Here is a 25372-nt window from a genome sequence, read left to right as displayed (position 1 = left end):
CATTAAGGCAGGGGTTTGTATCTTTTTTGTTCACTGCTGTATTCCCTGGTGCTTAAAACAATGTCTGGCACACAATAAGTGCACAATAAATATTTTGAGATTTTATATAATATTCATTTACAAACTTTTTCACACACACACACACACGCTGATATTTTCTTTGAACACTACTACATGGCCCTTCATGGCAATCCAGTGAAGAGCATCTGAAAATGTTCTCCTAGGTTGTGGTCAAGAGCTCAAGTCTCAACAGGATTTGCCTAAATTATTAGAAAAAGCTTACAGGCTGGATACTGACCTTCTGAAAATTTATTTTCCAGCTCAGTGTTTCCAATGGCTTTTGCTGCTTGACACATTTGTCGAAGTAGTTCTTCCAGGCGCCTCATACAACGAATTATGCTGCCTGGACAGAAAAGGAAACAAATCACTTGTAAAGTGTAAATAATCAGGAACAGCAGAACTTTTGTGAAGATGCAAGGAAGGTGAACATGGGATGATTAACTAATAGTACTTTGAGGGACTTCTCCTGCAGTAAACCAGTAGTAAACTTGACTGGTGACTGCTAGGCACCAGGAAGGCTAACAAAGACAAAAAGTTTAATTCCCATCCTTGACTAATGGTAGAGAGAGTCATGGATTTATTATAATGTGTTGACACTTGCTCTTAGAGAGGTAAGTAAACAAAATGCCCTGGTAGCACAGGAAAGAGCAACATGGGTGAAAGGTAGCAAAGGTGACATATAACTTGGGTCTCTTATGAATGAGGTTCCTGTCAGGCAGTGACAAGGGAGGACCACTGAGACAATGCAGAAAAGCAGCTATTCAAGGACCCGGAGTGTGGCCTACTACGGCCTCTGGATACTATCCTGTGAACAGAATGCAACAAGGAATTTTTAAGCAGGGGAATAACAGGATCAGATTTGTCATTTTAGAGGTGCAATCAATCATTCTTCTGGACCTTAAATAGACTCTTTCATCAGTGCTTTCCTCACACAATGTGTCCTCAATGAAGCATAAAAGAGATCAGTCTCTTCCCACTGGATGTGACTCCCTGTCTGAGACAAGTGTTTGCATCAAAGGTGAAGTTGTAAACACTTTCACTTCTGTCCGACTTGCACAAGGAGGGGCCTTGGGATCCTTTCCTCTTAAGTGCTACCTGCCTAAGATTAAAACTCTTGGATTTCATTTTTAATGTCTGAAATACATTAGGAATATCAGTTCTCTCTGATATGCAAGCTGTTAACTCACACTTCAGGTCCTTATTTAACTCCTTGCAACACTGGAAGAATTCATTAACATGTATCAAGCTCTTGTAATACACTCGATGTGCAGTGTTGACGGCTCCTTTTTACCTTCCACATTATGGTACAGTGTGCCCAAGGGAGAAAAACAGTAGAGAGGTTTAACTCATAAAGGAGAATGGAATTCGAGCTTAGACAAAGGCAAAAAATATAAGCCATGTATCTAAGAGTCATCAGGATTCAGCAGGAAGTGCCCATGTACATGTACAGCACCTTTTCTCTCTGAGAAAATGTTGCACAGGGCCTGGGCTGATAAGGACAACATGCAGGGTTTCTGAACCCACCTCTGGGCCAGAGCAAACAGAACACGAAGATGCTAGTTCACAGCGAGAGGTTTATGGGATGAGATTGGTCAACAAAGGACCACCAGCATGTATGTACACTTGAAAGATCAATGGGGATACCTCTCAAAAGGATGCTATCATCTCCTACTTATGGGATGTTCACCTAATCTAGACTTGGTTATAAAAGGAGCGAGCTGAGACACCTGGAGTTAGAGGAAAGACGATGGATGGTGACCTGGACACTTAGCTCTACGATCTAGGCCCTTATTCTACTCTTATTTCCCCTTCTCATTTGTAAGGTAAATGATGATAAATGCAATTTACTTTACCTTACTTTACCTAACTGGATTTGTCTCACTTGAGATACGAGATACACAAATTCTGCAACGGGCAAAGCTCTAAAGGAATGTAAGGTCATAATACAGTCCTTGAACCAAAATATTCAAAGTTCATACTTTATTGTCCTTCCTCTTCTCCCATTAAAAGGTCAATGGAGTTCTTGGAGAAGTAGGGTCAAGACTGATATCTCACCTCCACATATACACACATCTTACAATAACCCTGACTTTCTTATTATAGGAGAGTGAAGTAATTGATGTTTATAATAAGACTTAGGCATCAAGGAAAGGTGAAATAAGGCTGAGCATGTTTCGAGAAAAAAGGGTGACGTCCAACATTTTCTGAGTACTTACTTTATGGCAGGTCTATAATCTATGTTTTGTGTAAATTTTCTTGTTTGACCCTTACAGTTCCATGAGACAAGTACTGTTATCCCTATTTCACAAAAAGGGAAAAGAAGAAGCTCAGAGAAATTATAACGACCAAGGTCAGAGCTGGGAGTATATGATGGAGTCAGGATTTAAATCTAGACAGTAAGATTCTGCAGCCTAAGCATTTAACCATATTATAGTGCCTCACAAAAATGACTTATCTATATTTTCTATAATAAATATTACTTTCATAAATTTCTGTTTTAATTAAATTCAGTTTATACATTTAAAATAATCGAGAAAAAATTGTAAATATTTAGTAAGATTTCCAGGTCATACTCTAGGCTCCTCACTTGTGTTACAAATCTTCATTGCCAGGTAATGCCAAAGAATCTGCAGCAATGGCTTTCAAGAAGTAGGAAGTAGTGGAAATTGGCAAGTAGGATCCAGTCACAAAGAGTCTGTTTTCTTAATTCAGCAATCAGAGTAATGACTTGTGATAATTTCAGTGAAATGGGGGACTAGGTTACTATGGCTCAAGAAGGAAATGGGAGGTGCAGGGAGTTGAAGATGGTCTATTCTTGACTACTCTTTCCAAGCCTGGCTTGTGAAAGGATTGAGGGATTGAGGATGATGATGACAAGATAACTTACTAAAAAATGACGGCAGCAGCTAACACTTATTGACTACTTTGTGCCAGGCACTGTACTAAAGGCTCTACATGCATATTAACCTCACAATACAAGATAAGAGCTATTATTACCACCATTTTATAGCTAAGTAAATAGGCATAGTTAAGTAACTTTCCCAGGATCATTCATCTAGTGAGTGGGTAGGATTTAAGACCAGGATATACACGCTCTTGCTCTTAAACACTGTATGTTATGTTGGTAGCTGGAGAAGACGTGGATGAGAAATATAAACATACTCATATGCTAAAATGGCAGCAGAAAGGACATGACTCAAGACTGCAAAGGTGCAGAAAACAGTGGAAGGTGGCCCTGGAACTGAGTGCAATTTCCTCTGAAGAGGAAAATAAGGGAAAGAGATATGCCATGAATTTCTAGGTTAGGACAGGCCTAGTGGCATCTCCCTTTCCTCTGAAGCAGGAGTGATCACCTAGAAATCTGGGGCAAAGTTGAGGTAGATGCTTAAGGAGAGCAGTGAGGATCTGGAATTGCCTCTAAGAGAAGCCTCAGAGCCAAAGAGAAGTCCTGCATGGAGGACATAGTCTCTGGATGTGGACAGACATTAACCTCACAATATGAGATAAGAACTATTACTCTTCCCACTTTATAGCTAAGGAAACTAAGTAGTGGATGGCATCTACTACTTGAGGGACTGTACTAACAAGCTGTGGGAAAGACTAAATGAGGTAGGATGTTCAAAGTGTACCTAGCTGTTGCTCAATAGTCTCCTCCTCCTCCTGCTACCTTCTATTATTACTAGGAAGGTTTAATGTGATTCTGAGGTTACAGACTACGGCTTTTGATGACACCAAACCATACAATTATTTTCTAGCAGAACTCTGCTGTGAAAGTATAGGAATAGAGAAAGTGAAATATTAGACTAATCCAGGTTGGTGGTGCATAAGGCAGATGGAAAAACAAGAATATCAGATGCTTCCTAATTCTCCATGACTAGAAAAAAGGAAACGTGCTTCAGAAGGAAAGTTCTCTGTAAGCAGTGGCTGTGTCCTCTCCACAGCAGGTCTCCACGAGAATGAGGAAGCAGCTATGTGATATCTACCTGTTTATTTCCTGTTACTGAGACAACTCATTCTGACACCAATAAACTATATTAAGATTTTGAAAATTAACGGAACAAATGCTGCTTCTTTTACTAGCAACCTTTAACAGAAGAAAATAGTGATTTCACAGAAGATGTTGTTTCCAAGTAGGAGGAGACTGTCGTTAGCCACATGCATTTTACAAATGAGAAACTCTAGAGGTGGTTAATGCCTTTCAGGTTCAGGTTAACAGTATGACATTAAGGATTAAAAAGAAATCTGATACCCTCATCGGAAATGGCAGAGATCACCATATTAGCCCCCCTTTACAGCAATGGCTTCCCTTTAAACTTTGAGGCTAAGAGTTCATGGAAGAAGAATCTTGGACCTTTACAAGCTGAAACGTTTATAAAAGTTGAAGATACTAGTTTGTTTTTGCTGTGACCGTGGTTGAGAAAATTATGAACAGACAGGAGCAGGAAAGGAGAAAGCTCAATGAAAGAGAGAGAGAGTGAGAGAGAGAGAGAGGGAGAGAGAGAGAGATTGAGAGAGAGAGAGAGAGAGAGAGAGAGAGAGAGAGAGAGAGAGAGAGAGAGAGAGAGAGAGAGAGCGCGAGAGAGCGCGAGCGCTTGAAGTTGCAATGAGGGAAAGGATGGGACTGAAAGCAAAGCCACTGTAGGGTCAGAAGGGAGCATCTCCTAGCTCCACTGGTAAATCCATGACTTGAAAAATGGACAGCACCTTTCTCTCTTCCCCTGGATGAGTGTTTCAGCTCCTACTTCCTCTTCCATTGGGCATCCATGTGCAGGCACAAGCAACACAACGGCAGGTAAGGAGCCTATCCCCCACCCACTGCATTCCAGGAGGAACGATGCTCCTCTACTGCTTAAAAATCTTTTGACGCCATTAATGCAAATGCTAGTAGGAGCACTGGTGAGTCTGTTTCAGTCCTGATTCAAACATAAGGTTCTGGATGGACCATGTGTGATACTTCTGTATTAGGATAATCACTTGTAGACCCTAAGTGTTATCTTTAAAGGTGGTATTTCACAAACTTCAGTCATTAGTGTATCACTCATTTTTGCTATAACACTTTTTACTTAAGTAAATGAAAGCTGCTTATTCTTTTATAAATAGGCCATAATTATAAAAACTGTTACAAAAACAAAACAATGCTATCAATTCCAGCTAGATACTATTGCAAACAAAAAGTTGATCACCCAGACATATTATAGGCACCTCAAACTCAACAGTTCCAAAAAGTAAACTCAATACTTTCCATCCAAATCATCTCTATTAACTTATTAAAAACTTTTAAGTTTACTCATTTATAAAGTGGAGATAACAATTCCTATACCTAATGGGGTTATTGTGAGAAATGAATGAAATAATGCACGTAGGGTGCTTAACAAGTGTCAGTAACACAATAGGAGCTCAATAAATTTTGGCTATATTTGTTATTTCTGTTCTCAGGTACTAGGAATGCTGAGCTCCAGTCTTGCTCTTACTGAAAGAGGAAATCCAGTTGCAGTAACTTCTGGGTGTCTAGAGAGAGGGTGGGGGCTGGAATGGAGAAAGTAATGAATATCACATGACTCATGCAGCCAGATATTAAATGTGTATTTTGCAAACACTTTATTTGAAGAGAATTAAATTAGGTAATGGTTTAAAATGTAAATATATATAGGACTTTAAAAAGGAACAGAGTGTATTTCACAGGTCATTTAGAATTGAAAAGAAATCCTTTATAAAACTGCTGTGCAGGGCATCAGAGAGCCAGGTGCCCTGGCTCACAAACTCTGTTTTGACTGATTTCAAATGTGTACTGGGAATCACAGATAACCTGATATTGTTTTGGTATTTCTACAAACTGAGAAACTCACGTTAATAGCCACGATCTGCAAAAGCTATCAGAGGCCCAACCACATGAAGTATATTGCTAAGATACGCTAAAGAAACTAAAGCACATCTGAGAGAGCGAACACTGCCACACTTTGTAAGCACTCCCACTCAATTTCTGGAAAATGAGCTCTGACAGTTTCAGATGACATGAGAACAATTAAGAAAATGAGGCCAGGCGGTACAGGGTTGCACATACAATGGCTGTGGCTGCTGGCCTCAGTCTTTGTCAACAAATCACCCTGTGTGTACACTGTCCATAGCTGCCTGCAGTGTAAAGGGGATGAATGAAGCCTACTGTAAAGAAGTGAATTACCCAGCATACTTCCTACCTACTGCAGTTCTCTGTATTACAAGGGTTCTCCTTACTCCCAGTTTTGGAAATCATTCTGCCTCGTCAATTAGGACCACCTAGATTAAGTGTTAGATAAGAGATACAAAGCCATGACCCATCCCCCCAGGCTATCTGAAGCTGACCAGAAACAGAAACATACACACTAACAACCTAACGGTTTGTTACAAATCTTTTCTTCTGGTCTTGCCAGAGTGGAAAGCAAAACTGAATTCTTACTAGTCATTTGCCTTTTGAAGAAAAATTGTGGTAAAATACACATAAAATTTACCACTTTAAAGCATGTACCAACAGTGTCACTGCCTGTTTTTATCCTCAGATTTACATCACCACTCTGGAAAAACTCACAGTGAGATATAATTCACATGGCATAAAATTCACCCTTTTAATTAAGTGTACAAATTCAGTGATTTTGGGTATATTTGGAATTGTACAACCATAATCACTATCTAATTTGAGAATCTTATCACTCAAAAAGAAACCCATCTCCATTAAGCAGTCACACTCCTCTCCTCTTCCACCTTCCCCCAGCCCACGGCAACCACAAATCTACTTTCTGTCGCTACGGATTTGCCTATTCTGGACATTTCACGTAAATGAAATTGTACAACAGGTGGCTTTTGTATCTGCCTTCTTTCACTTAGAACCTTAATCTGGTCAAAGTTCATCCATATTTTAGCATTTTTAGCATGAATCAGTACTTCACTGTTTTTTTTTTTTTTGTGGTACCCGGGCCTCTCCCGTTGCGGAGCACAGGCTCCGGGACGCGCAGGCTCAGCGGCCACGGCCCACGGGCCCAGCCGCTCCGCGGCATGTGGGATCCTCCCGGACCGGGGCACGAACCTGTGTCCCCTGCATCGGCAGGCGGACTCTCAACCACTGCGCCACCAGGGAAGCCAACTTTTTTTTTTTAATAGTAGAATACTGTCCAATTATATGGATAAAACACAATTTATTCACCCACTGATGGACATTTGAGCACACATGCTTTAAGGGTAATTTTATTAATATCAGGCTCATGAGGTTCTTAAACAACACCATTCTAATTGAGGATGGAAATCAACACATTTCTTTATCTGGAGAGGTATTTATTTCTACCTCCAGCTTTCTGGCATTCACAAAAGTGGTTCCTCACAGTTCACACCCTGAATCTGATTTAATAACTCCTATCTAAGTGGTTATTGAAGCCTGAGGTTAGGATAATAATTATATTTTCCTGCAATCATTTACCATTAGATCCTAGCTTAGGCTGAAAACATTCCTGGAGGGCAGAGACTGTTGCTTGCACTGCACCCAGCACAATTCCTGATCCCACTAGGATCTCAGTTAATTATTCATTAAATGAGTAAGTATCAGGTACTAATTCCTAAGTCATTTAGTACTAAAACTGTGCCAAAATTTAAACACAGAACAGATACATACTAATAGAATGTTACTCTATTATTATTAGCAAAAGTATTTTAAAAAAACAAATCCATTGGAAAATCCCTTCTAACACTGATGTACCCTCTCCTAAGAAAGGGTAAAACTATATTAGTGGAAAGGCATTTGAGAAGACCATGGGTAGGGGCAGAGAGTAGGAATATGCCAAATAGCATTTGCTTTAAAAATCTAGGACAGGAACTTCCCTGGTGGCGCAGTGGTTAAGAATCCACCTGCCAATGCAGGAGACATGGGTTTGAGCCCTGGTGTGGGACGATCCCACATGCCGCGGAGCAACTAAGTCCATGTGCCACAACTACTGAGCCTGCACTCTAGAGCCCACGAGCCACAACTACTGAAGCTGTGTGCCCTAGAGCCTGCGTGCCACAACAACTGAAGCCCGTGTGCCCTAGAGCCTGCGTGCCCCAACTACTGAAGCCCACATACCCTAGAGCCTGCGAGCCACAACTACTGAGCCTGCATGCCACAACAACTGAAGCCAGTGTGCCCTAGAGCCTGCATGCCACAACTACTGAAGCCCGTGTGCCCTAGAGCCTGTGAGCCACAACTACTGAGCTTGCGTGCCACAACTACTGAAGCCCGCACACTCTAGGGACCATGTGCTGCAACAACTGAGCCCACACGCCACAACTACTGAAGCCCACACTCTCTAGGACCCGTGAACTGCAACTACTCAGCCCGTGTGCCACAACTACTGAAGCCCGCACGCCTAGAGCCCATGCTCAACAAGAGAAGCCGCCTCAATGAGAAGCCCACACACTGCAACAAAGAGTAGCTCCCCCTCCCCGCAACTAGAGAGAAAAGCCTATGCAAAGCAACAAAGACCCAACGCAGCCAAAAACAAATCAAAACAAAAAAACCTATGACAGGCAGAAGTAAACACTTTCAAGTGATAATTCGTCATAGGAGCTTTCCTGATGACATGTGCTTAGTGGAAAGCAAATCCTTCATGCACAGTGAAGACTACAATATTGTTTTTGTATAGACAGAAATAAATAGTAATGGCCCTGTCTAGGTTACAATGGATCTACTACAATGGATCAGTAGACTGAAACCCTAGGCTAGAGCCCATACAGATATTTTTTTTTTTTTTTTTTGCGGTATGCGGGCCTCTCACTGTTGTGGCCTCTCCCGTTGCGGAGCACAGGCTCCGGACGCACAGGCCCAACGGCCATGGCTCACGGGCTCAGTCGCTCCGCAGCATGTGGGATCTTCCCAGACCAGGGCACGAACCCGTGTCTCCTGCATCGTCAGGCGGATTCTCAACCACTGCGCCACCAGGGAAGCCCCAGATATATTTTTAATTGTTATCCAAATTTAATTGATGGAAATAAGAAACGATTATATTCTATCATTTTTTTCCAGGGTGATAACAGAGGCAATATTTATGTGAAGTGTTAAAAATTCCTCAGCTGAATCACAGTATAAACTCTTCTCTTACATCAGACATCCCCCAAACATATGGTGTTAATCATTGCAATGTTAACTAGCTCCACCTAATGTTTGAAAAATACTTAGAACTACTCCTGAGGCTCATGACATGACATGATCAGACACTTGACCAGAGCACATTTAAAAAGTTCCAATGCAGTCATTTTCTGCCTGTAAAAATAAAGACACACTATACTATGGGCTAGAGCTTAGAGTATAGTATTCTTCCAATTATATAAAGCATGTACAATAACAAGATGAGGAGAGAATGGCTATTCTGAAATGGACAAACTAAACAACATAGTAAAAAGAAAAAAAAAGGTGGCAGGGAGACACCATATGCTAGAAAAAAATATATCCTAAGTAAATCAAGGTTCTCAGTTATTTTTTGCTGTTTAATTACATAATTTGCTTTTATGAGCTATCCCAATTTTAGAAAGAAAAGGTATAGCTGATATAATGGTACCATGAAAATTGTGTTGTTAGACCCAATTTCAAGTTATGAACTTAATTCCTCAATTTTTAATCTTAGATTTCTCAAGCAAAGTGTGACACTGAACTAGCCTCAAGGAATTGTAATAGATTTCAGGAATTAGATTTCAGGAACTGAAACAGATTTCAGGAATTGCTAGTATGCTGTGGAAAACATCAACTCATAGGTGGCAGAAATAACAAACTGTCAGGACTTCCCTGGTGGCACAGTGGTTAAGAATCTGCCTGCCAATGCACGGGACACGGGTTCGAGCCCTGGTCCGGGAAGATCCCACATGCAGCAGAGCAATTAAGCCCGTGTGCCACAACTACTGAGCCTGCGCTCTAGAGCCCGCGAGCCACAACTACTGAAGCCCACGCGCCTAGAGCCCGTTCTCCACAACAAGAGAAGCCACCGCAATGAGAAGCCCGCACACCGCAACGAAGAGTAGCCCCCACTCACTGCAACTGGAGAAAGCCCGTGTGCAGCAACCAAGACCCAACGCAGCCAAAAATAAATAAATAAATAAATGTAAAAGAATACAAACTGTCTTCAATTTTGCAGTTTAGGATTTATCTGCCATACAGTGGTAACTTTTTCATTTAAGTACAAAGAATAGAAAAATAACCCACAAAGATAATTTTATAAGGCTTCCTATATTTCTAGGTGTATTGTCCCTTCATTTTCTTAAACAAACAAAACAAACAGTGCACCACTATTGTTTTACGCCATTGTGTTCGCCTTCTCAGAGAAGCAGATATACAAATATGAGCTATTATATTAACAAGTCATAGAATTTAGGCATAGAACAGTGATTAGTTTCATCCTTATGTTCCAAAAAGAAGTTAGACTGAAGAGTGGTGATGCTGTACTTGATTGCCTTTGTGTGTCTGAAAACACACAAGCTGTCATACATCTATCTGGGTTTCTGCGTGTTAAGCAATGTTTACAGGTGAGATGAGGATGTCATGCTTCCCTCTTCTCACAGCCTCAACAGTAGCTACCCACCATCGATTATTACAGACCTTCTTACCATTACTACAAGCATGAATTTTCAGTGGATAGAGATGGTATAATTTTAGGTAGTATTTAAGAAGTCTCTAGGTGGTCCAAAACTCAAAGATAAGGTATTATGGTTCTTAGATAAAGTTATCAACTATCATGTGCTTGTAGTCAGAATTCAAATCATAGTGTAGTACACCTCCATGACCTTGACCAAATTATGTACCTTTTAAAAATCAGTTTCCTTGTGCAAAGTGCAAATAATATCTACTCTCATGTGCTACTTTGGTGATTAGATCTAAATTATATAAAATGCTTATTAGCACAACTCCTGGCACACAGCAGTTACCTAAAAAATAATGACCATCCTGGTAACAGAATACAGTATTCAGAAAAGGATTTTGGGACCATAATACTAATGACCATTTAATGGAGGCTTAGAAATAAACTTTAGGGAAAGGACTAAAACAGCACACCATAAATAAAAAATAATATACTATAAACTGTAATATTTAAAACCCATTAAAATTCAATGTAGTGAAGTAAAGACTCATAGTTGATTCTGTTGCAGAGATTCATAAACTCAGTAATCTATTAGTCTTTAAAAATATCGGGTAAAAAGTACAGTATACAGGGCGTGTTAAAAATACAATTTTTCTCAAAATAAAATTTTAAATGTTCTTATAATAAATCTCTATGAAGTCCAAGCTCATTTATTTTCATTTTTAAGAAAGTTCGGTGTAAACACAATTCACCATTATAAATATCTACAGTCTGCGTAAGCCAATCTTTTTGCAATAAATACAGCATTTCTAAATATGGTTTTCTTTAAATATTGTGCTTATTATTTGCTTCTTGTAATTCACTTATAATTACTCATATATTCCCTTTACCTTTACTTCTTCATTTAAAATTTTTCTTCAGTTGAGTAACAGTTTTGATTTCTTTTAGAAATGTAATGATGGACAGCATTTTTAGCTCTGCTATTTTTTGGTGGAATTGCATAGCAAGCCATTAGGTTATTACTAAGAGAATAAAACCAAAAGTAAAAATACCCACATAAATAGATAGGCCTTATCTGTGATTGCAGAGACTCTGGCACAGGATTATAAACTGTTATAATGAGCAGACTGAGCTTATTAAATAATACAGAGGATTAGTGGAGAATATTTTTGATTTACACAGGCAGATTTCCTTTTATTATCAAAAATTAAAAATAATATATTATTCTTGTTTAGTGAATCAATGCCATCCTAAGTATATTTCTTATATCAGAAAGAAATGTATGTGTACAAAATTTAACCATACCTTCAAAGACATCTGTCATTTTGCAGATATGGGCAAATGTAGCTCCAGTTGCCCAGGTATATACTACATCCATTAAGTGAGGTTTAAATGAGCTTAGGTAAGTCTCCTCATCAATTTCCAATTTGGCTTCCGCTGAAACTTTTGCAATTCTTTTAGCACATTCCTTTGAAGATAAAAGATATACTTAAAATTTCTTACTTATGATCTCCCATATTACTTTTTCTTTAGGTTTCCAAAGGCAGTATTCTACAAGGTTCCTTTTTCTTCCTAGGTAATAAGCCTGCAATTTGGATATTCTGCTTCTAAGTAGCCACAGTGCCTGTTCCACTGCTGAGTAATCAAACAGCAAAGTTTTCCACTACATTAATTAAGAAAAACATATCAAGAGCATGATTTTCACCCAGTAATACCTTTTCTACAAAAACCAAAAACTCTTCATTAAATTATTAAACAGTAACATTTAACTCATCTAATTGTTTCATTAAGAAAACAAAGACAATAATAACAAGTCAGACTCAGAGAAACATAAATCCTATGGCAAAATGATGCTTTTTCTCCAACAATGCTTTAAAAAATGTAAATCTTAATATTTCCTTTTCCTTACAATAGAAGTTAGATTTCATTCTTTTTTCTCTGTGGTAATCGAGAAGGTCAAAAACTCCTAGGCCTATTAAAACTTCCCTGATTCTGGAAGTTTAAATTTCTTAGTAATATTAAGGGATGTTAAATGTTCCATTAAAGGGGCCTTCTTTTATGATTCACTTTTCATTCCTCTCTTGCAGTGTCTTATAGTTCATCTTTCCCTGTCTGTCTAATGTTGAAAAGATAGATAAAACCATTCTTCCCAAGAAAAATAATAAAAGAGACCAATTCATTATTATAAACTACTGTGGCTTTGAGGATCCAGAAATAAATCATTTCTTAGGCTAAAACAGATTTTAAAACCTGCTGTAAACTGAGATGGAAAAATGTATAAAAATTAAGCTAACTAAATCTATCAAGATGCTATTCTTAACACCAAGGAAAATGATGCAGACACTGAATTGTTGGTATAGCCTATCTACACTATGCAATGTTAAATCTGTACTCACAGCAACTCTATATAACTTAACATTTTGGTGAGGGAGAATGTTTAATTTTTAAAATAAAAATTACAAATGATGTTATCAAAACAGCAGTAAATGACAAGACTAACAACAAATGATATATTTAAGAAGGAAGCTGTCTCTATGGAATAAATATTATGATTAGACTGTCACAAATGTTTATTTTATAACATACTATTCATAAAATGTGTAGTTCAAAAAATCTTACCTGCATTTGACGAAGTGGTCCTGCTAATTGCTCTGTTAATTTGGGCATCTCACTAGACTATAAAAGGAAGATTGTACGTAAAACCCAAGTTTAAAATGCAGTATATACTATCTGCTTTTATAAACAAAACAAAGCTTTCATGATATCCATTAATTTCAAATTATAAGACCTCAGTCATTAGCATTTAGTTTCTAATCAACTTAGTTTGTGTAAGCAAAATTACCACTCCTCTCATCCTGAATTATACTATTCTCTTATATTTCAGAGGAAAATATTACACTGCTAAATTTGCAAAGTGTGCTAAACTAGCTATTTTCTGTGACCATAAATGGAACTGAAGAAGAGAAAATACTGTAAACATGCATAGTAGTTTAGTTACATCAACATTTATAAACTGTTGTATCATACTTTGATTTTTGAAACAGTGTGGCTTCTAGGCAACTCTCACTCTGCGGAGACTAAAAATCTTGGATAAAGAACATTAGAAATAATGCCCTCAATTTTAGTTTTACCCAGATATTTCTAGCTCTCTAACCACTTTTAAAATATTTAAAAGTTTAGATGAGTTTCAGTATTATTATTGTCTTCCCACTAGTGAAAAGTCTATCAATTTCTCAATTAGAATAATAAGAGTTTCAAGTCTATTACTAACTAGTCAAATAAACTTGGACAAGCTGCTTCACTTTTCTCCAAAACCCTCATCACCTTTTGTCATAATGTGTGTATTTTATTTCTTTATTGTTTATCTTCATCAACTAGCATAGATGAAAGTATCATGAAAGCAAAAATTTCTGCTGTCTTTCTAGTCTCTAGGTATCTGCACTGCGCATAGTGGGTGCTTAATAAATATTTGTAAGATACTTGATATTTATATTAGAAACACTGTGTAATCTTTAAGTTACTTCTAATGATATAAAAAATAAGGGGCATGGTATTAGAAACAACATGCTTTAAAACAGAAGTTATCAGCATTTATGACAAGTATCTTACTATATTTACCTTCCTTTCTGGCTAGAAAACATACTTTTAAAGTATCAACAGAATTCCATGGTACTTTCAGTACAATTATCCATTTTGATGTTGAAAGGCCCAACCACAAGAATTGATGACACTACAGATAACATAGCGGAGTTTCACTGAACAAATCTCAACTACATTTAGTGACATCTTGCCCCAAGATTTAAGAGTTGTGTTTTGGCTAGGCCCAACTCCAGTGAAGAGGTAACATACATGGCCTCTCAGAAGACAGGATTTTTTTACTGCCACATTAAAAAAAAGCACAGCGTAAGAAATTAGCCACAAGACAAAGTTTGACACAGGCAGAAGATCACCAATCCCCAAATAATCTCTAAACCTTGTATCTGTTCAAAGAAAACTGGACATTCTAAACAATTATCTTGGAAATTAATGTAAAAAAATTTTGAACCTAAGGAAAACAACAGCCAAACATAACTTATAAAGAAATGCATTCCTCACATGCAAATTAAATTACTTCATGGGTACACAGAAGGCATTCTTTTTTTTTTTTTTTTTTGTGGTACGCAGGCCTCTCACCACTGTTGTGGCCTCTCCCGTTGCTGAGCACAGGCTCTGGACGCGCAGGCTCAGCGGCCATGGCACATGGCCTAGCCGCTCTGCGGCATGTGGGATCTTCCCGGACCAGGACACGAGCCCGTGTCCCCTGCATCGGCAGGCGGACTCTCAACCACTGCGCCACCAGGGAAGCCCCCACAGCAGGCATTCTTACGAGAGCATAAATCATTTTTGGATTACTGTCCTATTTGTTATCATTGCCACTGCAGTTGTAATTCTGATCTGTAATCAGAGAGCTGAGAGAAAATACCTACCTACTCCAAGAAGTTATGTATTTGATCTGATTAATAAATAAGGAAATAGTTAATGGATAAACAGATCGACGGCAGAACTGCAAAACAAATTTGTCTTATACAATTTACTTTTTTAAAAGTTAAACTAAGTGTATATGGTAAAAGGTTCTCTAAAAATTTATATAGTAGCAACATTATTTTTAGAAGGTAAATGTGCTTGTCTTACTCTGTCAATTTTATATACAATGAATAAAGTTTTGAATTCGAAATGTAAAACATGCATTCTACTTTTTAAAATAAATCATACTGGCTTTTGCAATAAAGTAAACGATGATTAGTGTCCTTCTGGTCCATCCAGCATTTCAGTTTTTGATTTCTTAAGAGCTGGTGAAAGTCAACTAACTACTCACATGAAAAAATTACTGCCAAGCCAGTGATGAGAATCGTATGGCCATTATCTCAGATCTTGCCAATGAAAACTAAGACTTCAGCCTCTAGTACAATCAGCTGCCTTACAGATATTCTCCAAAATTGAGAAGAGGAATATTAATTCAACCTCACTCCCTTTTCATTTTTACTAGTTTTGCCTAATTTTACCTTCTCTTTTTCCTTCTAGACTGTCTGACTAAGCTAGACCTTCTAATAATGCACGGTTTGTAGAGCAAATTTTTAACTTGGAATCTGATTAATGATGATTGTCTATAAATAAAATTCTAGTTTACTTTCTTTTCTGATAATATACATTTAATTATTTCTCTCTTACTAAATTTGGGTTATAGTTACATTGATTTCTAATAACATTACCTATGATATGTAAATATGCAGGCATATTTTAAAAATTAAAATATCCATAATAATATTAAATTATAAGACATGTAAATTAACAAATAAGATGTGCTAAATCTATTAACTCACATTCTCTTGAAACACAAAGCAGCTTAGTAGTGCTGTTGCCTGTTCTGCAGATAGGTCATTGAAAAGGCCATTAAACATCATCTCAGTTAGAAGGAGCTCATCAGCACTATACCACCATAAACAAACAAACAAAAAAAGAGTAAACTCCAAATGTCAGAATATAAAAACACACATATGTACCCACACATCCTTAAGATATAGTTTAAAATAAGATGTTATTTGAATATGGGGACTAGTCAGTGAGGAGTGACAAAGATTTATTTAACTAAGGAAATAACAGGTCTTTATATTTACCAATATATGAATAATAAACGTGAAATGGGTGTTTCCTATAGAGCCCATTCTAGCAAATACCAAAATGCAAATATTCATTGAAATAAAGAATCATTTCTTAACTCTCAGAATACCAGAAAAATTAGTCATTAGCATTTATTACCTAGGTCCAAGGACCTTTTAAATGTTTTCAACTCAATTATTTTACAAATAATTTTAAAAATAGACAATGAAAAACAACTTTATAGAAATCTTAATTAGAATGTACCCATAGCAGACACACATTTTATTCAGTTTCCTAGTGTTGAAAATGTTATAAATTGCTGCTCATCAAGACTGTTATCTATGAAACTGGAGTATATCCATCTAGTAAATACAATTTCAGATTTCAAACATATCTATAATAGGTACTAGCTTATCATTACTTCTGTTTCTTCTTGCACTTGCACTGTCAAAAGATATTACTGACTCCAGATTTTAAATACATCTCTTTTACGTTCTAGCTTACCCTTACTTTTGGTTCTTCTTTTGCATCATCTAAATACAGTATTTTAAAAGACTATGACTAGTCGTAATTTCACTGAAGAGAGAAAGGCCATCTTCTTTGCTCCATAATTGTTACATTTTCACATTCAGATTTAAAAAAAAATTTTATATTGGAGTATTGTTGATTTACAATGTTGTGTTAGTTTCAAGTGTACAGCAAAGTAATTTAGTTATACATATATCAATACATATTATCTATTCTTTTTCAGATTCTTTTCACATATAGGTTATTACAGAGTATTGAGTAGAGTTCCCTGTGTTATACAGTAGGTCCTTGTTGATTATCTATTTTATATATAGTAGTGTCTATATGTTAATCCCAACCTCCTAATTTATCTGCCCTTACCCCCCAGCCCACCTTTTCCCTTTGGTAACCATAAGTTTGTTTTCAAAGTCTGTGAGTCTGTTTCAGTTTTGTAAATAAGTTCATTTGTATCGTTTTTTAGATTCCACCTGGTGTAAGAGATATCATATGGTATTTGTCCTCCTCTGTCTTAGTTCACTTAGTATGATAATCTCTAGGTCCAGCCATGTTGCTGCAAATGGCATTATTTCATTCTTTTTTATGGCTGAGTAATATTCCACTGTATATATGTACCTTAGCTTCTTTATCCATTCATCTGTAGATGGACATTTAGGCTGATTCCATATCTTGACTATTGTGGGTGCCTGGATCTTTTCGGAGTATGATATATGCCCAGGAGTGAGACTGCTGAATCATATGGTAGCTCCATTTTTAGGTTTTTTTTTTTTTTTTTAAGATTTATTTTATTTATTTTTGGCTGCATTGGGTCTTCGCTGCAGCGTGTGGGCTTCTCTCTAGTTGTGGCATTCAGGTTTTCTCCCTCTAGTTGTGTCATACATGCTCCAGGGCGCGTGGCCTCTGTAGCTGTGGTGTGCAGGTTCCAGACCACATGGGCTCTGTAGTTTGCAGCACGCAGGCTCTCTAGTTGAGGTGCACAATCGCAGCAGTTGTGGCCCTTGGGCTTAGCTGCCCTGCGGCATGTGGGATCTTAGTTCCCTGACTAGGATTGAACCCACGTCCCCTGCATTCTTTACCACTGGACCACCAGGGAAGTCCCTCTATCTTTAGTTTAAGGAAGCTCCATACTGTTCTCCATAGTGGCTGTACCAATTTACATTCCCAGCAACAGTGTGGGAGGGTTCCCTTTTTTCTACACCCTCCCCAGCATTTATTTTTTGTAGACTTTTTGACAATGGCCATTCTGGCCAGTGAGAGGTGATACCTCTTTGATTTGCATTCCTCTAATAATTAGTGATGTTGAGCATCTATTGACGTGCTTTTTGGCCATCTATATGTATTCTTTGGAGAAAAGTCTATTTAGATCTTCTGCCCATTTGACTGGGTTGTTTGCTGTTTTTGTTATTGAGCTGTTTGTGTATTTTGGAGATTAATCCCTTGTTGGTCGAATTGTTTGCAAATATCTTCTTCCATTCTGTGGGTTGTCTTTTCATTTTGCTTACGGTTTCCTTTGCTGTTCAAAAGCTTTTTAAAGTTTAATTAGGTCCCATTTGTTTATTTTTATGTTTATATTATAAAAATAATAGATTTATATTATAAAGATTAGAATTATTTTCATCTCTTCATCATCCGTTTTTTATCAATTTCCTTGTATTTACAGCTATCTTCAGTATTTGACCAAGAATTTTATCAAGGAAAATTTAGTCACAAATACAAAAGATGAAAGATAAAGTCACAAGTCCTTTTTAGCAAAATGGGATGGCCCAAGTTCTTATCACAAAACATTACATAACTAAGTCCTTTATGTTGAACAGAAAGGAGAGTAAAGTTATAAAAATCTTAATTTTTTCTTCTTGTTCTTAGAAATGTATTATTCACTCACTGACTCTTGAGTGTGAGAATGAACTATCAATCTTTATATAACTACTCAAAAATAAAGTCAAAAACTAAACATGGGTTCCTTTTTTTTTAAACATCTTTATTTGAGTATAACTTTTACAATAGTGTGTTAGTTTCTCCTTTACAACAAAGTGAATCAGTTATACATATACATATGTTCCCATAACTCTTCCCTCTTGTGTCACCCTCCCTCCCACCCTCCCTATCCCACCCCTCTAGGTGGTCACAAAGCACAGACGTGAACTCCCTGTGCTATGCGGCTGCTTCCAACTAGCTATCTAATTTACATTTGGTAGTGTGTATATGTCCCTGCCACTCTCTCACATCGTCACAGCTTACCCTTCCCCCTCACCATATCCTCAAGTCCATGCTCTAGTAGGTCTGTGTTTTATTCCCGTCCTACCACTAATCTCTTCATCACATTTTTTGTTTTAGATTACATATGTATGTGTTAGCATACGGTATTTGTTTTTATCTTTCTGACTTACTTCACTCTGTATGACAGACTCCAGGTCTATCCACCTCATTACAAATAACTCAGTTTCATTTCTTTTTATGGCTGAGTAATATTCCATTGTAGATATGTGCCACATCTTCCTTATCCATTCATCTGTTGATGGACACTTAGGTTGCTTCCATGTCCTGGCTATCGTAAATAGAGCTGCAATAAACATTTTGGTACATGACTCTTTTTGAATTATGGTTTTCTCAGGGTATATGCCCAGGAGTGGGATTGCTGAGTCATATGGTAGTTCTATTTGTAGTTTTTAAAGGAACCTCCATACTGTTCTCCATAGTGGCTGTATCATTTTACATTCCCACCAACAGTGCAAGAGTGTTCCCTTTTCTCCACACCCTCTCCAGCATTTATTGTTTCTAGAGTTTTTGATGATGGCCAATCTGACCGGTGTGAAATGATATCTCATTGTCATTTTGATTTGCATTTCTCTAATGATTAATGATGTTGAGCATTCTTTCATGTGTTTGTTGGCAATCTGTATATCTTCTTTGGAGAAATGTCTATTTAGTTCTTCTGCCCATTTTTGGATTGGGTTGTTTTTTTGTTATTGAGCTGCCTGAGTTGCTTATAAATTTTGGATATTAATCCTTTGTCAGTTGCTTCATTTGCAAATATTTTCTCCCATTCTGAGGGTTGTCTTTTGGTCTTGTTTATGGTATCCTTTGCTGTGCAAAAGCTTTTAAGTTTCATTAGATCCCATTTGTTTATTTTTGTTTTTATTTCCATTTCTCTAGGAGATGGGTCAAAAAGGATCTTGCTGTGATTTATGCCATAGAGTGTTCTGCCTATGTTTTCCTCTAAGAGTTTGATAGTGTCTGGCCTTACATTTAGGTCTTTAACCCATTTTGAGTTTATTTTTGTGTGTGGTGTTAGGGAGTGTTCTAATTTCATACTTCTACAGGTAGCTGTCCAGTTTTCCCAGCACCACTTATTGAAGAGGCTGTCTTTTCTCCACTGTGTTTCCTTCCCTCCTTTATCAAAGATAAGGTGACCATATGTGTGTGGGTTTATCTCTGGGCTTTCTATCCTGTTCCATTGATCTATATTTCTTAAACATGGGTTCCTAATGGTAAACTGAGAGTTAAGTCAAGACAAAAGTACAAAAATACAAACAAGGCAAGACTACTTCTATAGTCTAATGAGGGAGGCAGATAAGAAAGATAATAATCACAGGATAGCAATTTAATAAAGATTTATATAGGCAATTATGCAAAAAAGTTGAGGAGTCTAAAATCAAACTGAAGAAACTCAAAGCAAATTTCAGAAGATCTTTAAAAAAAATTATGCAGGAACAGGGAGCAAGGAAAAGGTCATGTTAAATAAAAGAAACCCCATGTGTGGAATGTGGCAACAGACAGGATAGAAAGGGAAAGGCAAGAATACACTAAATTATGGAATTTATTCTGAGAGCAATACAGAATCACTGAGAGACTTTTACTAAACAATGACATGGTAGGATTTATGGTTTGGAAAGACTATTCTGAAAGCAAGAGTATAAAGGATGGGTTGTAGAGACTTATAAACAGGATGCACCTTAGTCAGTGGGAATAGTTAAAATAGCACAGAGGTAGGAGAAAACAATGATGAAGATGTGAGAAGAGAGCTAGAAGGAGGAGGAGGAATCTAGGATGACTCCCCAGTTTTTGCCTTTAGTGGCTGGGTCTTATTCAGCAAGACAGACCAGAGGGAGAGGCAAATTTTGGGGGAAAGGTAACGTATTTTGATATGTGATATTGTTATCACTATCTCTCTAAATATTCTTTCTCCTAAGACTAAAACTCGCTGCAGATATCTAATAGAAATTAATTTCTATATTAACTATTAAATATCAATACTATATAACATCACAAAGAAATAATTCCAATAACATTAATTTTGGCATTCAAATCAGTAGATTGGTGTTATAGTCTAAATTTAATCCTGGGTAAATTATTAGCCTTATAGTGCTTAGGTTTCTTTAAATACAAAGTAGGAAAGCTTAATTTTATCACAGCTTAAAGGAAAACTACAAGGCCTGTAGGCCAAATCTAACATGAAGAAACGTTTTATTTAGCTTGCACAGGGACTTAAAAAAATAATTTTGAATTAGTCTGTGAACATTTAAAAATCAAGAGATTTCACCAAAAAAAAAAAAATCTGGATTTTTGACATTTCTAAGTTGAATACTCTTATATCACATTATTCTGTAATAATTAATTGGGGCTGGGTAGTCGCTGCCCCCTTTTGGCGGCCTAGGACTGTCCTGTTTGCCACAGAATCTTGGCCCCTGCTGATATCTGAATTCATATCTGAACTAGATGATCAATAAGAACAATATGAATAAGTCTTCATCAGGAATATCCAAAACCATCTACAAGGCTTGTAATTCTCTGGCCCCATCCATTAGGGCCTTGGTGAGAACATAAAAACTGTTTCAAGATGTCTTTTATGGACTCATCGAGAATAATGGTCATGACTATGGCAAAATAAGTATCTTCAAGATGATGGCAGTCAAGTGGGACCCTGAGCCAGAACATCTTAAAGAGCCCTTCCAGCATTTCGGACCCACAGAAACAATCGGAGAGAATGAAATGACTTCTGTTTTAAGGCATTTAGTTTTAAGGTCATTTGTAATGTGGTAAAAGATTACCAAAATAGACAACAGCTTATATCCAAGTTACAAAAGTTTATATCCAATTTCAAACTGTGGCCTATAATATGCTATACTCTAATACCCTACTGTTAGACCAAAACTTTACATAAAAAAGGATAATGATTATTAGATTAAATTTCAAGTTGGGAAAATGTTCATAATTGTAAAAATAATTAAAAGTATACAAAAACCACATATAAACTAAGGTTACAATTATGTAAAAAGTCCACAATGCATTAAAATAAAGAAAAAGGAAACATATGAAAGTACTAATGGTGTCTGTGTTAATTGGTAGGATTCAAAAGATTTTTATACTCCCTTTCTAATTTCTCAACTTCATGATCAGAACCTGTATTTTAATATGGAAGGCACTTTACAACTTTATATTTTTAATATAGCTCTTTTTCCAAAAGATTAATAGCCCTCATTTAAAAAACAGTATCCCATTTTAGAATCAGTTTTCTAGAACAACCAGGTTTTACCTGCTTATTTCACAAGCCACTCGTCCTTTCATCTCTATGACATCAGAAGATGTAGCAAATCCCAACCTCCTTAAAACACGTTTGCGACATTTGAGCTCATCCATCTGTAGGACAGTTCTTGCTTTCTTTAGTTCTCGCTTTGCAGATTTAATGTCTATTGCAATCTAAGGCATATAAAAGTACAAAAGAAGTTCAATAATAAGGTAAACAAAATGAATGATGTGTTTAGTCATGAAATGAAACAAAAAATATTATATTGGGGGCCAGGGGACGTAGAGGAGAACACGGGAGTTTCTTACTGTCCCAGGATATTACACAAGAGGAATGATGTATCTGAGCTAGCAATGACATCAACTCCAGCTTTTCATCCTTAGGGAATTAGGGGGTAACTCAGAGAATACGGAAAGAAAGATTAGAGTATATGAATCTTATCTCTCAACTACTTATATTTCCCTTACGATGCCCTTGAAAAGTGTTCCTTCTCTTTGCCCTCAAATTGCATAACAAATCTGCCTAAGCTGGAAATGGATTTAGCAAAGAGAATTGGTCTTTATTCTATAGACAGAGAAGAATGCTTAAAAGGAAAATGTTATTTTGAGGTCATCCTACAGGGTAGATGAGTTTTAAAATTCCATTCCATTAATCAGAAAATATTACATACTTTTCAACTGTGACAGAGGATGACAGTACAAGAGCAAGAAAACACTGTGATCCTGAAGTGGAGGCTTGAAGTTCAGAAAAACACAGACATAAAAGTTTAGGGATTGAGAAGCAGAAATTCAAAGACTCTGGAATTTTGCAGATGATTTATTAAACTTCAAATGAGGAGTAGAAAATGTTGAAGGCAATGATGATGGTCAGTAACTGATATTTATTGACAGCTAACTATAAATCCTGTTTCTTCAAGTGCTTTACCTTATTTCATTTAATTCTTATAGCAATCATATAAAGTAGGTAACTAATATTAAATGTGCATTTTACAGATGAGAAAACTGAGGCAGACAGAGATGACCAAGATCAAGATACTGGTCAAGATCACAGAGCTAGTAAGTGATAAAAGATGGGATTCAAACTCAGACTATCAGACTCTAGAATCTAAACTCCTAGCAATTATTTACATTGCTATGAACAAATATATTGTCATAATGCTAGGAGGATAAGAAGGAATGCATTATCTGTTAGACAACTCTATACTACCTAGCATGATCTATCAGGCCTATCAGAAAAAAAAATTTGTCTTCTAAAATTTCTTTAATTGAAGATGCGCCTATATTAGCGTAGAAGACTGTGCTAAGTACCCAGAGGCATATAAAGCTTAAAGGTTGGTAGAAGACAGTCTACTATTTAAGATTTTTATCAAAGTAATTTTTATATTGATTACATGTTGAAATGTATTTTGGACATATTGAGCTAAATAAAAATCTTATTAACATTAATTTCACCTGTTTCTTTTTACTTTTTTTAAAAGTGGCTACTAAAGAATTTAAAATTATGGAAGTGGCTTGTATTATATTTCTACTGGATAATGCTGTTCTATATCTTTTTCTACATACTTTAAAAGAACACATATATCCATGTCTGTAAATGAATAAATACATAGGTACAGGGGCTTTTCCCACAGAAGTGAGGTCAGCTTCCTTTTCCACTCAATACAATTAGGACTTCTTTTCCAAAAAGTACAAATAAATTTACCTCATTTTTTTTTTAAACCTCATTTTAAAAAAATGGCCATGTTGATACCCACTGTGTAGACATGCATAATTCATGTATCTAATTTTCTAATGATGAACACTGAGGCTGTTCACATTCATTTGCTTTTTCAAACAATGCTACAAGAACATCCTTGTACTGCCTCACTTTGTAGTTTCAGTCAGAGAGGATGAGAAAGCTGAATCAGAGGGTATGAGCACTTAAAACATTGACAGCTGAGGGGTCAGATTTTGAAGGCTTCCTAGGCAGGGCTAAGGAATGTCAAATTTAATCATGCAGTCACTAGGAGGTCAGGAGGTCATTAAAAAAAAAAAGACTTGTTTTTCCCCCTAAGTTGTTAATAACTCTTTGTAGTTTTCTTTCATTAAGAAATGCAATACAAGCATATTATAGACAATGAGGGGTGGGGGTGGAAGTAGGATTACCTACTATAATCTCACTGCCCAAACACAACCACTTAAGGTTTTCCTTTCAGTCTTTTCTGGTGTGTGTTTTTACTTTTGCTAAATTGTAATCATAGGTCCTACTTTTTAAATTTAATGATCCTGCATAAGCATTTTTTCCATGTATTGCAGTCTTCATAACAAGTTTATTTAGCCAGTCTTTCAATCAGACACTAGGGCCTTTTTGTTACATTTGAGTGGCTCAGATAATGCCTTTCTCTGTGGCTTCAAACCACCTTCTCCGTGGATACCTTCTGGTCACCACCCAACCAAACTCAAGTCTTTCTGTTCCTGTGTTGAAACTGTTAAGGATGATTCTGGTGGTCAGGTACGGAGTAACTGGAAGCAGGGAGGGAGCTGCTGCAATGGTCCCAGTGATAAATGAGGCCAGGATGACAACTGAGTATACTCAAGCTTTTTGTGTCTCCGTTTCTTCATCTTGAGAAGAAACCTTCATGGTGGGCCACAGCATGGTGTGCTACATGTTCACTGAGAACACACCTGCTGTGCCCAACATGGCACAGGGCCACATCATGTTAGTTCACAAAACGCTAGAAAGGGGCAGTGCTGTAAATCTATGAACTGAACACATTATTAAGCCAAGAAGTTTCTACTTATATTATTTATTCAATAAATACTAAGCATCTACTTTATAAAAATAGATTATGGGAAATACGGAAGAGTACAAATAAGCTAAAATGAAACACCTGAGCCTAAGGAGCTTAAAATCTAGTTTGTGAGACAGGAAGACAAACATGATAAAAGTAGCATGTGATAAAAGCTGAAAAAGCATAATAGCAAGGAGTTACAAACTTCAAGGAGGAAGTGACATTTGTATATACAAAAGATTCTAGTTGAAGAGATGTGGATAGTGGAAAGAAATGTGTTCATTTCAAAAA

At 36.9% G+C, this 25372-nt stretch overlaps 1 protein-coding gene across 3 annotated transcripts in view; it reads right to left on the bottom strand.

The window, feature by feature from the left end:
- MTREX (Mtr4 exosome RNA helicase) overlaps positions 1–25372 on the bottom strand; it is a 136344-nt gene that overhangs the window by 2453 nt on the left and 108519 nt on the right. For all 3 annotated transcript variants that reach the window (XM_059061115.2, XM_067030974.1, XM_067030975.1), the window contains 5 exons: positions 22321–22484; positions 15986–16091; positions 13245–13301; positions 11931–12093; positions 299–403 (listed from right to left, as the gene is read on the bottom strand). In XM_059061115.2, coding sequence (XP_058917098.1) covers positions 299–403; positions 11931–12093; positions 13245–13301; positions 15986–16091; positions 22321–22484 — 595 coding nt within the window. The remainder of the gene's footprint in view (positions 1–298; positions 404–11930; positions 12094–13244; positions 13302–15985; positions 16092–22320; positions 22485–25372) is intronic.

This window comes from Kogia breviceps, chromosome 4, assembly GCF_026419965.1.
Source record: "Kogia breviceps isolate mKogBre1 chromosome 4, mKogBre1 haplotype 1, whole genome shotgun sequence".
In the NCBI taxonomy this organism is placed as follows: domain Eukaryota; kingdom Metazoa; phylum Chordata; class Mammalia; order Artiodactyla; family Physeteridae; genus Kogia; species Kogia breviceps.
Note: the sequence above shows the minus strand (reverse complement) of the source record. Positions and strands in the feature narration are given on the sequence as shown.